Genomic DNA, 19,168 nt, shown 5'->3' on the forward strand with positions numbered 1-19,168 from the left:
CTTCAACTCAGCATCTTCTCTCCCTAAAAAATGGCTTACTTGTTTTGCTGCCAGAATGCAGGCTTTGTTGGAAAGGTAAACCCGGAAGAGCTTGATAAACTTGGAGGTGGGGAGAGAAGCTGCTTTATTATGTTATCAGATACAGTTTGGTCTGTGAAGATGATAAAAACACTCCTGTGTGTGCTGGTGTGTCCATGTGTTACAATTTTAAAGAATAAGATTGCACACCACTAGAAATATTTCCATGGGGATTTTTAAAAAATAATAGTAAAATGCAGTAGAAGCTGAGTAAATGAAGCAAAACCACAAGAATTTCAACCAAGCATCTAAATCAGTGTTTTTCAACCTTGGCAACATTAAGATGTTTGGACTTCAACTTCCAGAATTCCCCAGCCAGCCACACATCTTAACATTGTCAAGGCTGAAACACTCATCTAAATGGTACAAGCACTAGAAAAAAAATTCCAGGAAGTGAAAGATTTTCCAATGTTACAGTTTTTTGTTAATCAAAGGCTTGTTGATAATCTATTAAATTGTTAGAGCAATCAATTCTTGTATCTCCAAGTGCCTGAAGGCACTGTCACACAGAGGAATGCAGAATATGGAATAGTGGATTTATGTTATAGGAAGGCAGATTCCAACTGAATGTTAAGGAGCAAAAAGCCTTCTTAACAATAAGAGAAGTTTGAAGTGGAACCAATTTCACAGAAAGATGGTAGACTCCCCTTTACTGGATGCATTCCAGCAGAGCCTGAGATCATGACAGCCATCTAAACAGAATGCTTTAATTTGGATTCCTGCACTGATTAGCACATTAGATTCAGTGGCCTAGAGGTCCCTTTCCAACTCAATCTTTTTACTCTATGATTTATTCTTCCCCAACCTGGCTTCTCAGGGTGGTTGGAAATTTTGGATAGTGCATTCCAGCTCTGGCTGGGGAGGGGGCTGGTTGAGGAAGATTGCTTGAGTCATTGAACTAACTTTGTATCTGTTTGGCTAAAGTTCTAGTCCCACCTTAGGCACCATCTGGGTGACTCTCTCTCAGCCCTAAGAAGAAGATGGTGGCAAACCACTTCTGACAGCTGTTCCATTTTCTCAGCTTCACATTCTTCCTTTCAGCTCTACCACAGCACAGGAATCTTCTTCCTATGCAACCATGCTCAGGTGTTATCAGTGTTTTTTAAAATTGGAGACCAGGTATCGTCCAGCACTCCTCAGGCTGCCTTAAAGTCCCAGGGAAGAAAACAAAGAGAAGGAAGAGCTCATGATGGCCATTGCAAGACTTGGAACTCAAATTCACACAACCAGACAGAAACTAAATGATAAGTTATCACTATTTTAATACAGCATTCAGAAAGCAGCAGATGAAATATGGTTTAGGATCATGAGATGGAAACAACAAATTTCTAGAAATAACCTCACTGGTTCCCTGCCTGTGTCTAAGCTGAACGCCAAGACCTCTGTAGTCTTGCACCCAGATAGCTGCTGGATCCAGCAAGCTGGGCAGGATCTGAGAGCAACTTTGCAGGTTCTTCTCCAGCCCTGAGAAGTAAGGAAGTGGTTAACAAGAGGCCCTTTCAGTCAGTGACACCCTCAATAAAATGCCCTTTCCAGAGAGGCAAATCTGGGGCTTTCTTCCTTGTTGCTTCATCCCAGGTTGAGCTTTTTCCTTTGCAACTGACAACTGTTCATACTTCTAAACTGTTGTGATGTACTGCTTTATGGTTTCAGTTTTTATATAATTAACTGGCCATTCTGGTGGAAAAAACTCACCTCCAGAGTGTCAGGAGTTTCTCATGGGAAGAAATTCATCCCATTATCTGTACAACAATATTATGGCTACATGGATTATGAAAACACCTTGTGATTGTGTGTTGTGCATGTATACTGCTAATTACTGCCACCTATTGGCGTGTGTATGCTAGTTACTCAGTGGGGGGGGGTATGGAGTGGCAATATAACTGGAGTATTGTATGCCCAGCCTTGCAGTTGCTGTAGAGTGTTAGCCACCATGTAGTTAAGTAGTTTTATGGGTTATGTAGTTGTAACTAATAACCAAGTAGTGTACCTCTTCTCTGAGAGTTTTTGGCTTGAGACTTTGTTTTTGTAGATAAGTCTTGGATGCTGAATTTATGAGAAGAAGTGTATTTTTCTATATTTTGTATACAACTTGTATTTTATGAAGTTTTGCATTTTTATCAATAAACAACCAGATATATATTTTCTGGCTGTGTTTCTTTGAAGAACAAGATATGGACATTGCAGTTTGCAAACCTCTCATGCTGCTGTGTATGTTTTCCCTGGACAAAGTTTTTCTGGGAGCATTGCTGTACTCTGCTCAACACAGAGCACTAACAACAATGGTTTATCAGTTCCAAAGCCAGCAAGTCACAGGGAGTCCCTGGTCTCTTGACTCAGGTGAGCTAACAGCAAGAGCAAGGAGGTGACATCGATTTTATGGAACATGTCCGTCAAAGGCAGTCCGAGCATAGGCATAAATGGGCAGAAGATCTCCAGTACAGAAAGAACTGCTTTGCAACTGATAAGGAAACAAGATAGCTACAAAAGGAGACATGGGCATCTTTCATCACTGCAGACACATTCCTAGAAAGGAAACACAGCAGTTTTGCTATGTCAGTTAGCCTAGGTCCTGACTGCTGTTCCAAGAAGCTGACCCTGCCTTTACAGCAGGAAGAGATAAGGAGGCCTGGGAGCACGTAGCCTTGAATCCTTTCAAGCTGTGATCTCTCTAATCAATGAGTTGTTGTCAGACGCAGATTGGTGGAATAATAAATATGACATTCCTTAGGACCCACACAGCAAAGACCTGAAAAGGAAATATATATGTAATCCTCTATTTGTATAAGGAAGCATACATATGATTACTGTATATAGTATAATTGATTCAACCTGAGTTCTTCTTCCCAATGTTCCACACCAGGGAAGGGATGGATTCAATGTTTTAGGAATGAACTGCTAGGTTTCAAAGAGAGATAAGGCTCTCGCGATCTGCTCAGAAAGCCCTGCCAGTGAGACATTGCAATAATGTGCCAGATCTTCTTGCATTTGTAGCTTTTCCTGTGCTTTAGATATTGGATTTTAATTTTAGCATTTTCCTTTTCTTTACATCTTTCATTTGTTTGTATCTGATTATTTTTTACTCTTTGGATTTATGGGCAGAGGGATCTGGGGTGGGGGACAAGGTGATATCTGTGGCTGTGGTTCTGAACCCTTGCTTCTTTTTTGCGTGCAAGGCCCCTGTTTGTAGATGATCTTTTGGTGATAAAATACAGACTTTAAAAAACAAACATTCAATAATACAATACCGAATAATAACTAACAAACAATAAACAGAGTTGAGCAACCTAGCATCCTCTAAATCAGTGTTTGTCAATCTCAGCAACTTTAAGATGAGTGGACTTCAACACCCAGAATTCCCCAACCAGCATGCTGGCTGGTGAATTCTGGGAGTTGAAGTCCACCCATCTTAAAGTTGCTGAGATTAAGAAACGCTGCTCTAGAACTTTGGGTTCTATTTCCCAGAATATTTTGTCAGTAGCTCTACTGAGTGGGGTTAATAGGAAGTGAAACCCAGAACATCTGGAGGGTACCAGGTTGCCTAGACTTGCAATAAAACAACATTTAAGTACAAAAGTAGGTATATATACACACAACCACACAAACCTGGAAGACATAAAAGAATAGCTTTGATGAATATAGCAGTAAGAGATCACAATCCATTCAGAAGGATAGGCCAGGCTTGGCATCACTGCCCAGTACAAGGGAGCATTTAGGGACAATTTGAGATGATAATTTGTCCCTTCCAAGCATTCTTTGCTCCCTGTTCTGGGCAATTCCACAGCATCCTGTATCCTCCTTCCATTGTGAAGACTACAGTAGATAGCATGAAGGACCAGATCTTATCTCTTGTAGGTCAGCATTTACTGAGACAATGACAAAGTTTTATTTTTCCTTTTGCTGTCTCATAAGGCTGGATTTTCAGTCAATCTTTTCAGCAGAGATCAAAACTGAGAAGAGTAACCCTCTTTTTAAAAAAAGTGTATTAGTGTTTCTTTGATGTTGTTAAATTTTGGGTTAGCCGCAGATACGTCCAAAAGAATAGAGACACGCTAAACAAGATACAGGTGGTCCTTGTTTAACGATCACTCGTTCAGCAACCATTCAAACTTGCAACCATGCTGAACAAGTGGTAGTTACAACCCGTCCGCGAAGTTCCAGCCCCCCAGAGTCACAGGATTACAATCCCGGCACTCGGCAACCAGCCCAGATGTCCTACCGTCACAGTGTCCCATGGTCACATGATCACAATTTGTGACCTTCCCTGCCAGCTTCCCACAAGCAAAGCCAATGGGGAAGCAGGTAGGAAGTCGGAAGTCATGTGAGGCCCTCGCTTAATGACCCGCACGGTCCTTGCTTAACAATAGTAAGCAGGGACTGCTGGAACTGCTGTTGCTATGAGGTGTGGTCACATGACATTGTACTTTACAACTGCATCGCTTAGCAATGGAAATTCCGGTCCTAATTACTGTAGTTAACTGAGAACTACCTGTAATGAAAGTAGCTCATATTCCCAACTTTTTCCAGAGCCTGACACTAGCTAGGGCTGAGAGGGAGTGACTGACCCAAAATTACCCAGATGGCTTCTGTACCTAAGGGAGGACTAGAACTTGGTTCTCCATGCTCACAGTTCAGTACCTTAACCACTATACCATACCGGCTCTCTTCAAGACTATCAACTTACTTAAATTCCTTTCAAAGCTCAAGCCACATTTAAGGTTTGGTAGCTAGAAGGAACCAATTTCTTATATGCTTGCCTGCACGTAAAACCATTTCAATTACTTTTGGCTGAATTCTGATGAGCCATAGGGCTCTTCTTCACAGCTGCATTCCTCCCATTCTGAGATGTGAAGCACCTGAGATTCAAAGCCAAAAAGATGCTTCAGGGTGAGTGTGGTCAAACATGCCATACCTACTGGTACCAACTTAAAGAAGCTGCATTTCTTCAAGAGTTCCCACAGTAGTTGTGCATTCCCAGGAAAATATACATTTGAGTTAAGATACGCCAGCAGGATGTGACACGGTGCTTCAGAGTGGGCTGTCCAGAGTCTAGAAAAATATTGTTTTCAGGCCAGCGGAGTGAGAAGGTGTGGAGCTGGTGCTAGTTCATCATAAGGGAAGGGAAGGCCTTCAGACTGGCCTTGATGCTTGTTGCCAGCACTGCCACTTACCTCCTCCGATGTGCTCAGCTGTCTCGCAGTTCCCGATTCCTGGATTGGCCCAATTCATGAGGCTGGATGATTGTTCTGACTCCTGCACTCTTGGGCTCTGATCTTTGGCCAGCTTTCCACTGCACCTTGTCTTCAGCACCCTGAACTACTTGCTTGCACTTGCCAAAGTTTTCTTTGATGGCTAATATTTTATTGATAAGCAGACTGCTGGAAAGTTTGTGCCAGTGCTTGAAATCTTTTCATTAAAATATAGCTCACAGAAATGTCTATTACATGGTGATAGGAAAATCAGTGTATTATGAGCCTTCATCCTCTTCCTACTAGCAGTATACAGAATTCCAAACTGTTTTCAAGGCAGCTCTACATAAGTAGCATTTCCAGTAGCTTAGTTGGGATATAACCAGTGCATGTGGGTGTTATTTGAATTCAGCAGGAACCTTTGTGAGAGGCTCTGCTTCTGAATGCTAAAATAATGCTGAGTAAGTAGCAGAACATCCCATTACAAATGTTTATATATCGTTGTCTTGGATGCAGAGACAACTAGCCTTGCTCTTAGTCAATGCTAGCATTCACTATATTTGGACTGAAAGCTAGATTAAGAAATATAGGAAGATAGAAAAGCCTAGCTTCATCTGAAAGAGAAGGAAGGAGAAAGTAGATACATGGATAGGATGTGAAGACCGTTTCCATCATCTGCCTCTTGCCATTTACCTTTGTGGTTTAACAGGCTTGTACGTGCAGAGAGAAGATGCAGTCTCCTACCAATGGTTGAGACTACATCCAACATGTTCATGTAGAGGTGATTTTGGCAAACTAGTAAAAGGGATCCTTTTTTGGTATCCAAAAGTAACATGGAATCTGGAGAGTCCCTGAAATGCCAACTACACTGTTTCTTCTTACCTTTAAAGTTCATCCTTAGATTTTTGCCATAATTTCTATGATAAACTTTACTCTTTGAGTGGCTGGTGTGGGTCTTCCGGGCTGTGTGGCCGTGTTCTGGAAGTTTTGTTTCCTAACGTTTCGCCAGCACCTGTGACCGGCATTTTCAGAGTGCAGGAGCACAGACAGGAGCAGTTCTCTCTGTGCCCAGGGTGATGTGACCCTTTTGTGGGTATTTATAGAGATCGGGGGGGGAGGGATTTACTCTTTGAACTCAAAAATCTCAGCCATTCAAAAGCGTCTGGCCCTACATGCCTAACTCCCCTTATGCTTGGAACTTTCTTCCTCAATATTAGCTTAAAGTTAGTCAAACTAAGCACATACCTAGAGCACAAGCTGAGTTAATGAATTAGTATTTGAGCTTCTCTAAGTCAATTTTTTTTTTGCCAAAAGCTGTAATAGACACATTGCTATGTGAACACTCATACGTTTGCAACCAGTGTATTTTAGCTGTTGAACTGAGCCCAGTATCTTATTTATTACTCGATTTCTGTGGAATGCAGGGGTGACAGTAGGGTGGGAATTATGTTCACTCATTTTCAACATTATAAAATAAGCCGAGTTAATAAAATTTTTCGACAAGTTTAAGAACTGACATTTGTTCTCATCTAGAACAGCTGTGTTCTCAGCTTCACTTATCCAGTTTGAAACCATTTTATCTTCAACTTTGGATTCTAAGACTTTGGGCCACAAAGCAGGACAGAAACAGGATTGAGTTCCTGTTTGATTACTACTTCGTCCAGATTTTTGCTGGGTGTACTATCAACAGTAAAGAAAATATATTTCAATGCCATGATGTGTCTATACCTACAAAGATCAGAATATGGCAAGCAATGGTATTCCCTGTGACACTCTGTGAAAGTGAAAGTTGGACTCTGAAGAAGTAGGATAGAAAGAATATTGACACTTTTGAATTTTGGTGTTGAAGAAGACTCTTGAGAATACTGTAGACAGCCAAGAAAACAAACAAATGGATCATCAAATAAATCAATCCAGAGTTCTCACTTGAGGCACAAATGACCAGATTCAAATTATCCTACTTCAGACACATTATGCAAAGACCTAGTTCTCTGGAGTAGGCTTTAATGCTGGGAAAGGTGGAAGGAAAGAGAAGAGGACGATTAGCAGCAAGGTGAATGGACTGTTACAATGGTGATGAGCGCACTGTTGAAAGACCAGAAGGACCAGGTTAGGGACAGATTGTCATGGAGAAAATCTACCTATGCGGTCCCTAAGAGTCAACACCAACTTAATGGGACATAATCAATGACAATAAATAACATGGCCTAATGGAAGGACCACAAGAAGTAACTGCAATTTGATGAATTTTACTGATTAATAACATTTGCATATGCATATTTCTCTCTTCCGTAGTTTAATTTTCTTTCTCTTTCCCTTAGGTGTATCTTTAAGAGAGGTGCAAAATAAGGTTAGAATTTAATTGTGGGAAGGCCTCAGAATAACTTTTTAACTATAGCATTAAATCTCCTAACTTATTGACAATATGCAAGGGGCAGGTATAGTCATTGTACAATAATTCTCCATAGCTAGAACTGAATAATTATAGCATTTTAAACTAGATATTTAAGCCAAATAATCATTCCCAAATTCAGAGGAGTCCTAACTCTGGCAAGCTGTAAAGCCCTTCCAACAGCCATTTTTTGCAGGGAAATTATGGGGCATCCCATTTGAACAAAGGCTTTGTCCCTGTGGTGAAGAAGCCCCTGAAATATTAACTCACATTTTGCTATTTTGCCCTTATTATAAAGATGCCTGGTTGTAGCTAATAATTCCTCATTTAGCCAGATTTCCAGGCCACCCGGATCCATTTTATTTAGAGTTGCTACTGTCTGATTGTGATTTTATTTATCAGAATGCGGCTAGGTTTTGTTTTGCTATTTATAAAATAAAATCAATTTTATAATTAAAATTAAGTTTTACTATGATTTTTACTTGCTGCCTCAGAATTTTTCTTTTATTTTTCCAAATTGGCCAATGGCTGTAATAAAGTTTACTCACTCCCAGTTTAGCATTTGAAAACCACACTTTACAGTAAAAAACAAATACAGTGAATCACAGGGGGAAAGTTCAGGCACAGAAAGTATATTTAATATTAAAATTAGGAAATTACTTTGCATGCACTGGATACCTATACTTCTTTTGAGAAAAGAAACTGGTGGATTCAACTAATCGTTGCAGATGTAAAGTGTAATGAATTCATAATGTGCTAGAGTGGCTTCCAGATGCAAGTTATTCCACACATTTATTTTGTCCTGGAAGACTTTTTGGGTTTTACAGATTGCAAAAAAAAATGATATTAAAAAGCTGGAAGGACACCTGCACTCCATCAGTTATAGCACGATTAGAAGAATTCACTTCTCCCTCTATATTTGAACAAGCTTTTTATTGCTTCTTGTGCTAGCTGATGCACACAGAAATTTGACAATATGTAGTATCCTCTATGAGAGCCAGTTTGGTGTAGTGGTTACGGCATCAGGCTAGAAACCGGGAGACCATGAGTTCTAGTCCCACCTTAGGAACAAGGCCAGCTGGATGACCTTGGGCCAGTCCCTTTCTCTCAGCCCTAGGAAGAAGAAGGGAAAGGCAAACCACTTCTGAAAATCTTGCCAAGAAAACTACAGGGTCTTGTTGAGGCAGTCACCAGAGTCAACGCTGACTTCAAGACATGTGCGTGCACACACACACACACACACACAAACATATAAATAGCTTCTATGCTTCCTTTCCCGTTTTTTCCAGTTAAGTAGACATTAATAACACACACACACACACATAGACAATAAAACCATAATAATAATAATATATAAGAGGAGAGCTCTTTTTAATATAGATGAAATGTGTGCCTTTCTGGGTTTTAATTTTTTGTTTGCTTTTTGCATGTAACAAAAGTAGGACACCACTTGTTTAAAAGCCTTTTATTTTCCTTCACCGTTATTGTTTTACAATACAAATTTCACCTTTTTGAACACACAAAAATCCTACAGAAGATAACTCTGCTTCACGTAAAATACAGAATGAATATATATATATATTTATATATATATAGATATATATATGCTTCTTCATTCTTAAAAAACTATTTTGTTCTGCACATTGGCAAGTATAGGATAGAATACTTCCCCCAAACACAGTATGTATGGCAGGATTTAAAACTTTAGAGTTACATGCAGTTTCTGCATAAACCTGTTTTAAAGAAATCAATTGTTTTTCAACAATATTTTTATTTAGGGATCAGACATTGTTTACAATTTGAATTTATTTTTATTTGTTTATACTTTGAAAAATAAACTTATAATAAGGAAGTCATGGCTGTTTTCTTGCTATAGTTAAAATCCATGTATGGAGTAGACAATAATATAATTTAAATAGTATATTTCACTCTAACCTGCTCACAAAGTGTGAAGACTTGATTATCATATTAGATCCCCCCCCCATTCAGTCATCTGAATATTGCAAACAGCTTTCCAGTTTAATTTAGATATAAAAATCAAAATTTGATAATGTGTACAATACATATAATCTTGGTTTTGTGGAATACTTTATTTTAAACAAAAGCTTGTAAAGACTGCCTACTGACCATACTATCAAGACAAAGAAGGCACTAAGAACAGACAAATCTTTCTCCCAAGAAGCAGTTTTTTTACGTTTAACTCTTTTCTCTGTCATGTAAAAACCTTTTTAGAATTCATTTGAATGCGTATCATTTTGAAAAATAAAGTTAGGAAATACTTAGAAAATCACTTTACAACAGAATAATTTTTTGCACCGTTTGACACTGCCACTGCAGATTTACAAAATCAATGATTACCAAACCTTTCTGTGTCTATCATTTGTAGCTTCAGTGAAACAGATAGAAAGATTCCTGTATATTATCCCAGTCAGGTATTTAGAAACCTTCATATAGACATTTGCTAGAAAATGGCTTACAGCCCAATCTTTGGGGCAAGAGATATGAAAATTATGTTTTCCCAAGAAAATAATATGCTTCATTCCCAGACGAGACTGGAAAGACCAGAACTTATGATATAAAAGCATTTTTGTTTATGTTGCTGCATCATATACAAAGAAACATGGTGATGAGCAATGCAAATCCATAATCTATTAACAAGAAATGCATACAGTGCATGATAAGTTACCATTTCTTTATTGTTGTCCATCGCAGATCCTTTGGAGAAAAAAAAGTATCACAGTGCTTACCAGGTAAGAGAAGAGATTTAAGTCAAGGTAACGGTTAAAAGGTAGAATTAAGGGACCAGTTCAATTGCTATGGCATCTCATCTTGGGGAGTTCTGAGCACTTTTGGACAGTTTTCTTGCCATCTCTTTTTTGTATGTTATGTGTCATTCACCAGTTTGCTGTATTTTGCTTGCCGACCCAGATGCAAAGCCTGCCAGGAAAAAGGCCAGTGGTAAGAACGGGGTACAATTCCTTGGACATTCTTTTCAAGGTACTGGAAGGGTCTGTACCACCACACCCGTGCAAAAAGATTAGTCTGCGAAGCTTCTTTTAGCACCTGAAAAAAAAAAAGAATAATAATTATAAATAAAGCCTCTGAAAAGAAAAATCAGCACTCGGAATAACGGATTTATCTTCAGGAAACACGTGAACCTTTCTCATGCAGTTCACACTGTTATAAGGTAAAAAATCTACTCATCTGGCCCTTCCAGTATAGATCTACCATTGTGCTTTTTTAAAATAGGATTATTAGATGAGGTGAAAAGGAATTGTTGCCAGGAGCTCTCTCTTTAAATAATGATGTTTCTTAACTTTATTAATTACAGCCAGAGAACAAAAAAAGAAAAAAAAAGATTTTTATACAGGGCACGAGAGGAAGCAAGTTACAGGAGGAGTTTAGTGATAATATTCTAACAGTTCTACTGTAAAAATAGAATAAAATGGAATACAGTAAAACTAATGAAGGAAGGAAGGAAAAGTTGCACGAGTTTGGCAAACTTATTAATAAATACACAAATGTACAAGTATCTGAACATCTGTATGTGTATAACGTATGTGTGTATGTCTATCTTTGTATCTCTGGAACTTCAGTGCCCTTAACCAGCCTAAGAGAGCCAGTTTGGAATAGTAGTTAAAGGCATTAGGCTAGAAACCACAGGAATTGTGAATTCTAGTCTTGCCTTAGACATTAAGTCAACTGGGTAGCCCTAGGCCAGTCACTTTCTCTCAATAGCAAGTGCAGTCAAGCGAATTCCTGAAGTTTTCAACAGAGAAGTAACAAATAGAAGGCAAGTAACTTTAATTTCAGACTCACCTCCACAATGAGTAAGAAGTAGGGTTGAGCTCTGCATACTAACTGCAACAGAATTGCAGAGTAAACTGTGACCTACTGATTTGACTGCAGTCAGAAGAGATGCCAAAACATCTGTGCAAGGGAATTTTTTCAAATATTCCAACATTTGGGGTTCAGACTGATTTGGAATAGGCCGTCTGATCAGATACTGAAGAGTTACTTAAGCTATTAAAAGATATGAGTTACTGCAGATTTTAATGAACTATCCTACACTTTTACATAATGCCATTCCTAGGCTCCTAGACTTTGCCAGTTTAATACATTTACTCTCTAGAGAGAGGTCCTAGTTTTTCTTATAGACAACACATCAGAAGTCCTGAAAGATGATTATGGCTGTCTTGTTCACCTTTGCCTCCCAGTTTTTCTATCACATAGAAAGAGGCTCTAAATAAACTTGAGGATATTCAGTTACCTTCAAAGTTACATTGAAGTACATAGTCTCACATAACAGGGAAGAAATCAATATTCATTCACTAAGCACAGTTTTCAGAACATATTTTACCACCTGCATCATGTTATCATGGCATTTAGTGTTGTAACTAAATTTGATATGATGATCAAAAGGAACTACGTAATTTGTCAATTTATCTGTTACTCCAAGCAGATACTATTATCAAGGAAATAATTATGATCTTAGTCATATAACACATATAACACTTACCTAAGATACTTTTCCTATTGACAAAACCAAGTTTAATTATAAAATTCAAAGTTATGTAATAGACAGTTCACTGTATGTGCTGCTTATTTTAACAGCATAGCACTTTTCTACTTTAGGAACAAACTTTCCCCATTCTTTCGCAATCCTTACAGAAATGTACTTATGGGTGACTCATGTGAGGCCCTCAGTCATCAGCTGCGTGATAGGTTAAAACCTTGTGGCTTCCCAGCTTGCTAAGGATGGCTGGGATTGGTCTTTAAACGTATCCTTCCTCCCAGCTATGTTAGCAAGATTTAGGCAAGGGAAAACAGTGATCTGTTACCCAACAGCCAGCTGGTCCCTACCCAACTAATTTGGGAAGAGGGGGTGGGCCCCAAGGGCTCCGTCTTTGTGTTTCTCAAAAAGAGGTTTGTTGTACACAAAAGCATATTATGGCCCCATCCACTGGCCCAACACTTGTCCAGCCCTTAAAGATATCTTAATCTAAAAAGACAACCCTTCAGGTAAGAGAATAAGCTACTGTATACATGAGGTACTGTAGGATGGGGGGATGCAGACAGAAAATAATTTAAGTTTGTGCTAAAATGATCACTCTAATGGACTAGAGTTGAGCAAGCTAGACCCACATAATACATTTTACAGGGGGATAGAAAAGAAACTCACTTGTTGATTGGCCATGGTATGATACCACCAGAAAAGTCTTGTAGTGATGTAGTAAGCCACCACCACATCCACAGTGTAGTGATCATGAGCTAAGAGAATACAGATCATTCCAACTATGCTGAGAGCCCAGCAAATCCAATGATACCACCAGAATCGCCGAGGTGAATCTGAAAATAAGGAAAAATGCGAGGCCCTAATTCATTAATTCTATAAATATAAAACAGTTTCTTGTACAGAAATTAAAGGGCTGTTATTTTGAAAATAGGTTCATCCCCAGGTAGAACAGTGTGATACAGAAAGGTGAGGGGAGATACGATAACAGTCTTCAAATGTCTGAGGGGCTATCATAGGGAAGAGGGTGTGGATTTATTCTTTGTAGCTCTGGAGGGTAGAATAAGAACCAATGGGTGGAATCTCTGCAGTGTGAGATTCAAAATCAAGTGAAGGAAGAATCTCCTGACTGTGAGAGCTATTAAGCACTGAAACAGCTTGCCTCCTGGACCCGAGTGCTCCATCATGGGAGGTTTTCAAGAAAAGGTTGGATAGCCATTAGTTGGGGATAGCATGAGGATTCCTGCCCTATGCAGGGGACTGGACTAGAAGACCCAGCCCAAAGCACCTTCCAACCCCATGATTCTGTGATTTCCACAGCTTGAAATAATTCTTAATCCAATTTGATAAATGTGGGATGCTTTGGAGAAAACTCATCATTCAAATGAGATCTCAACTGAAGACATATATTTCTTATGCCATTATATTGTTACCTTGGCTTTTCACAATACAAGTGGTGCCCTATAACTATGTGTTGGATTACAAATTCTGAATTTCCAAATCCACATAGCTCCCCAACCAAGCTGAGGAGGGCTGGTGTATGATTAAAACAAATCACCTTAAAAATAGTAAGTACGCAACATAGCCTCCGACATGTAAACTAAATTTCTTTACCTATACAACCTCCAGAAGATAGAAATTTCCAATAAAGAAAGATGGCTGTGCCAGCAGATAAGGTACCTCTGTTCACATCAATGTATCACTTTAGCTTACAAGTAACTTGTAAATTAGCACCATTTTGCATTTTATCCTAGAGGATAAAAGGGGGAAATCATGTATTTTTAAAAAATAAGTGAACATGTTTCAGCCTAGCTGGCCAACTTCGGACCATCAGATATTTTTGGAAAGAAAGGAGTAACCAAGATGCTTGTTCTGCCTCTCTGGCAATTTATGCTCTCACTATCATGGACTATTGCCCTAAGGCTCCATCATGCTGTATTACTGAACAAAGGGCAAAAAGGATGGAGCATAACATTTGTTTAAGAAACTTTTCTAAGAGTTAACTTCTCCATGGGGTTTTAAATTGAAGTTTGCAAAGTTTGGGACAGTACTGGGATAAAAGCAATGGGATGAGATGGACTTTCAAAGGGTAAAGGAAAGGGTTAATCACTCGTTCCTACTACCCCTTCAGTACTATAAAATTCCCTCTTACTGCAATGTGATTGGTAGTTTTGATGTTTAAAAAAAAGGTGAAGATGAATGGAACGTTTCCTCTCACTCAATATTAATGGCTCATTTATTAACAATAATATTTTATTACTCCTAATAGATATTTAATTTATAAGCATTCCATTTTAAATGCAAACATGGTATACACTACAGAGTACTATCATGACTGACATGTTAACAAATGAGCTAGATACAGCAGTAATTGGATTGTTAATTTATGTAATTTAAACATAAATGTTCAATCTATAGCAGATTGATTTTTGTAGTTGAATTAATCTCATTTCTGCATACTCTGCTATTGAATTAATTTCTCTCTGCATATTCTCAAAAATGATTGGGTGGAATCCAATTCATGTCTTTCTGTCAACAGAAAGCTTTGGTCAGCAAAACAGGGATGGCGATCCCTTCTGCTCTTGAAATTCTTCAAAATATGCTCCACAGAGTTCTTGTGGAGTAGATTTGGGGGGGAGCATCGAGAAATATATTTTCCTCTCCACATTCTGTGATGGAAGCCTCCTGTCAGTGAAGGGAGACCAATGGATTCCATTCAGTGTCTTATGAGAAGACAACTAGTTTATAAGTACCACATACTGACTATGTAGAACAGAAATCATTACAGGCAGTCCTTGCTTAAAGATGGTAATTGGGACCAGCAACTCTGTTGCTAAGCGACGTGTCGTAAAGTAAGATGTCACATGACCATGCCAACTTCTGACAGCAGTTCTGGCAGTCCCAGTTGCTGTCATTAGGCGACTCCCACGTGGCTGCAGTGTCCTGCGGTCACATGCTCGCCATTTGTGACTTCCTGCTGGCTTTCCCATTGACTTTGCTTGTTGGAAGCTGGCAGGGAAGACTGCAAATAGCGATCATGTAACTGCAGGATGCTGTGATGTCATAATTGCAAGCTGGCTGCCAAGCACCCAAATCATGATCATGTGACCTTGGGGACGCTGTGACGGCTGCAATTACGAGGAACAGTTGTAAGTCCTCCTTGTTCAGTGCTGTTGTAACTTTGAACAGTTGCTGAACAAATGGTCATTCAACAAGGACTACCTGTATGACAATAAGAACTAAAAACGTTGGCGTGTTACTCCAGTTGCTTCAACATTATTCTAATCTCATTTGCTTCAATTATAAGTTGGCTAACTCAGTATTTTTAGCTTTGAAAAAAAAGTTATTCAGGATTGTTTTTAAATTACTGTAAATTAAAAAGTACTACAGCTTACTCCTAGAAAACAAATATGATTAAGATCTTTGTCCCATTCATGCAACCGTTACTAGCTGTGGTAACTGTTTAGTAAATACTGATAGAATAGGTGCAGTGTAACAAATATAACATAGAGGAATTACAAAACAATATTGCATCAATCCACGCGCTATATTTTTAGATCATTGAAAAGTTGCTATCCTTAACGAATCTCCACTAAGTTGCTTTAATTTTGGGAGAGTTACACCCTAAAAGGTACTTCTAAACAAACATATAATAAAAGTAGAAAGCTCTGATGAAGGGCAGCAATTTTGCAAGATGATCTCAGTTAACCAAGTAACATATTCTATCGAGTAACAAGTTCTATCAAATAACAGAGGTATTTCAAACTTACACTCTTTGATAAATAAGTATGTCAGAGTTAACATAACCGTGTGACCGCTGTATAGGTAATCACCACACAGGTCATGTGATCCTGTGATTGAGAGACCACCTCCAGCAAGCAGCTTCATGATCCTCCTCATGTGTGACTCCCAGTTGCCAAAAAGCTTCAGAAACAAGGAGGGGATAAATCAGCTTGTTAGTTCAAACCAGCTTAACTTTAAAACATTGCACTGCAAGCAATTAAGCTTCCCGGCCACTGAATAAATCAGAGCAGCACAGGGAATAAATAGCAATAAAGAATTTTGTTCCAACACAAAGGCTAACAAACAGATTACAGTGTGAGCTTGACAGTGGTGTGTTCACTACACAAAAGCTTTTACAAGAAAGCTTTTTTTAGTCTTTTCCAGGACCACAAAATTCTTCACTAGTTACAAAATTATAACCTAGCTACTCCTATGGAAATTGCATAGAGAACTTTTCTCTGCACAAGCATCTTCTACCTTAGACTTCTCAGTTTTTTTCCTAGTCTTGATTATTTCATCAGGACAGAAATTAGCAATCTAAAATCACTTTCATTGTTCAACAAAAAGGAAATTAGTTAAAATATCAGAGAAAGAAATTGCTCAGCACGATCATTTTACTTCTTTCTGTACTGTAATCAGTCAAATGACAAGAAGTCTGAATCATTGCTTAGGTGGGGAGAACTAATGTAAGTACTATCTTCATTGCAGAAGGATGTTGATTAAGAAGAAATGGCTGAAATGTGCATTACTCTTTTTGGATAGCATTCATATAGAACATGAAATTAAATTAAAAGCCAGAACAGATCCCCCAAGCATGGTGAATCCAATCTCACAATGTTCAGGCCAAATTTAGTAGGTCAATTCCTCATCTGTATGTGTATTTTTTCTATATACTGACATTGTATGATATTAAATTAAGAAGATCAGAGACTACAGTGATCCTGCACGGAAATACTGCTGAAACCAAAACAGGTCATACTATTTTATTTTATAGGTATCTAAATTTTCAGTGTCAAAACTACACTAGCTTATTTATTCAGTTTTTTTTTTAAGTTCTAAACAACAGTGTCATTTAACTGGCATCTCAGTGTGAAATTGTGCAGTGGAAGTTGCTTACATGTGTTTACAACAGCTATAAAACAACAGAGTTCCCAGTATATTGCAGCATTTTCTGGGAAGTTAGCAAGAAAAGTGCAATGCATTTTAAGTATCCAATTACCATGTTTTTAAGAGAGCTGACAAGACTATAAACTTTAATTCTCAAAACTCATAAATGACAACTCCAACCTGCTAGTTATAAATGTGAATTAAGGATAATGAGGAACAGAATCCACAATACATTTGGCATTCATCTGGTTTCTAATAATACTACATTACTGTTGTCAAATTAACAAAAAAACATTATTCTATAACCACAAAGTTAGATAATTAATAGGAGCTCCCACTAAATAATTAACAGGAGCTCACTTCTATTTTATGGCCATCTCTGAAAATATCTCACAGCAGTTACAGGGCCACTGGATAAAATAAAATTAAAATGATTAAGTGCCCATTAAATATTCATAAGTGATATTCTTTAAAATCTATTTTTTTATAAAAATGGTGGCTTACAGAACTCAACAATGTTCATGGTTGTGGAGAAATCAGCTCCTATGTACATCATGTAATTCAGGAAATTGTCACAGTTCTTTTAGGGGTTATATTAGAATAACTAAGATCAGTTTATAATAAGCACAGGAGTCACACTGTGGTATTGTCAGACCTCATGCAGGCATGGCTTGATTCATAACTCTTCAGACACTTGAGTTCCTGCACTGAGTGGCTAGATAACAGCAGAACCTTCAAGAATCAACCATCGTATCCTTCTGGACTGGCTCTCGGGGTTAGGAGCTCTTCTCCTTCCTCCATGACCAGTTCCAGTCGGTGCTCATAGGGAAGAGAGGTCCACTCCTTGGCCTCTTCTGCATGAGGTGTTTCAGGGCTCTGGTCTCTCCTCTCTCCTATTTAACACCTAAACAACACTCCAGGGTGAGGCAATTCATCAGCATGGGGGTGCAGTATCATCAGTATGCAGATGACACTCAATTATCCATCTGCACCCCATGCTGGGCAGGTGATGCCATTCAAATGCTTACCCAGTGCTTGGAGGCTGTGAGGGATTGAATCAGGGGGAACCAGCTTAGACTCAACCCTGGCAAGACAGACTAGCTTTGGGTTTTGGCATCCCTGAAGTTCTCTGAGTTGTCATCCTTGACTCTCAATCGGGTAGCGCTCCCCCAGACAGAGTTGTGTATAATTTGGGGATACTCCTGGCCTCGCAGCTCTTGCTCAAGTCCAGCCATGACTATGGGGGCCATTGCACAGGTTTGGTGTGTTCACCAATTGTGCCCTTTCCTGCCCTGGGAGGCCTTGCTCATCGTCACTCAAATCTTAGTCATCTTAGTTACCGTAACATACTTTTGATGACCACCCAGAAGTTGCAACTGATCCAGCATGCAGCAGCAAATGCAGTTCTAGGTCCTTCATATTCTGCCCACCACTGGTATGTGAACTGCACTGGCTTCCAATTGCTTTCTGGGTGCAATTTAAGGTGCTAGTTGTCACCTTTAAAGCCCTAAATGGCACAGGGCCAGGTTATTTGCAGGACTGCCTCTCTCTGAGTGTATCTGCCCAACCTATCAGTTAGATAGGATTGGCACATTCCAGGCCTCTTCCCTTAAATGTTGCCATCTGATGGAACTTCGGAGACGCACCTTTTCCATGGCTGCCTGGACTCTTTGGAACAGCCTCTCCTGTGAGATTCAGAGGGCCCCCACCCAATTAGCCTTCTGGAAAGCTGTTGATAGTAATGGTCCTATGAGAGTGAGGGCAGTCTTCTTCTACCTTGTCTAATTGAAATTTTGGCCTAGACAGAAAACACAATTATTAAGTGGCCCTGGTTAGATCTGCATCTATGTATCCAAAGGAGGTATCCAACTGTGTTGTGCTTCTCCTCACTGTCAAGCAATTCTCTGGATGTTAAATTGTGGAACAAATATTAAGGATGCTACCCTAAATTTGTTCCAGTGATTTCTATCAGACTATGTTCAGATATGGTGACTGGAGAATTTATCAATACCTTGGAAATTCATATGCCATCCCGCTCTAGCCTTCCTAAGGAATGAGATCAATTGTGACAGCCTTTCTTGCCTCTGAGGCTGGATGAGACATGGG

The 19,168-nt window shown here is 39.1% G+C and overlaps 1 protein-coding gene across 6 annotated transcripts in view; it reads right to left on the reverse strand.

Moving 5' to 3' along the window:
- Positions 1-9,569: 9,569 nt before the first annotated feature.
- The window catches only part of SGMS1 (sphingomyelin synthase 1), a 72,341-nt gene continuing 62,742 nt past the window's right edge, over positions 9,570-19,168 (reverse strand). For all 6 annotated transcript variants that reach the window (XM_088144414.1, XM_088144413.1, XM_088144411.1 and 3 more), the window contains 3 exons: positions 15,943-16,096; positions 12,842-13,008; positions 9,570-10,722 (listed from right to left, as the gene is read on the reverse strand). In XM_088144414.1, the coding sequence (XP_088000540.1) occupies positions 10,543-10,722; positions 12,842-13,008; positions 15,943-16,096 (501 nt within the window). In that variant the 3' untranslated portion in view covers positions 9,570-10,542. The remainder of the gene's footprint in view (positions 10,723-12,841; positions 13,009-15,942; positions 16,097-19,168) is intronic.

The sequence above is a fragment of the Python bivittatus genome, unplaced genomic scaffold (assembly GCF_059951505.1).
Source record: "Python bivittatus isolate LINGU-HERP-01145 unplaced genomic scaffold, Pbiv_v1 ctg000400_np1212, whole genome shotgun sequence".
NCBI classification, from domain to species: Eukaryota; Metazoa; Chordata; class Lepidosauria; order Squamata; family Pythonidae; genus Python; species Python bivittatus.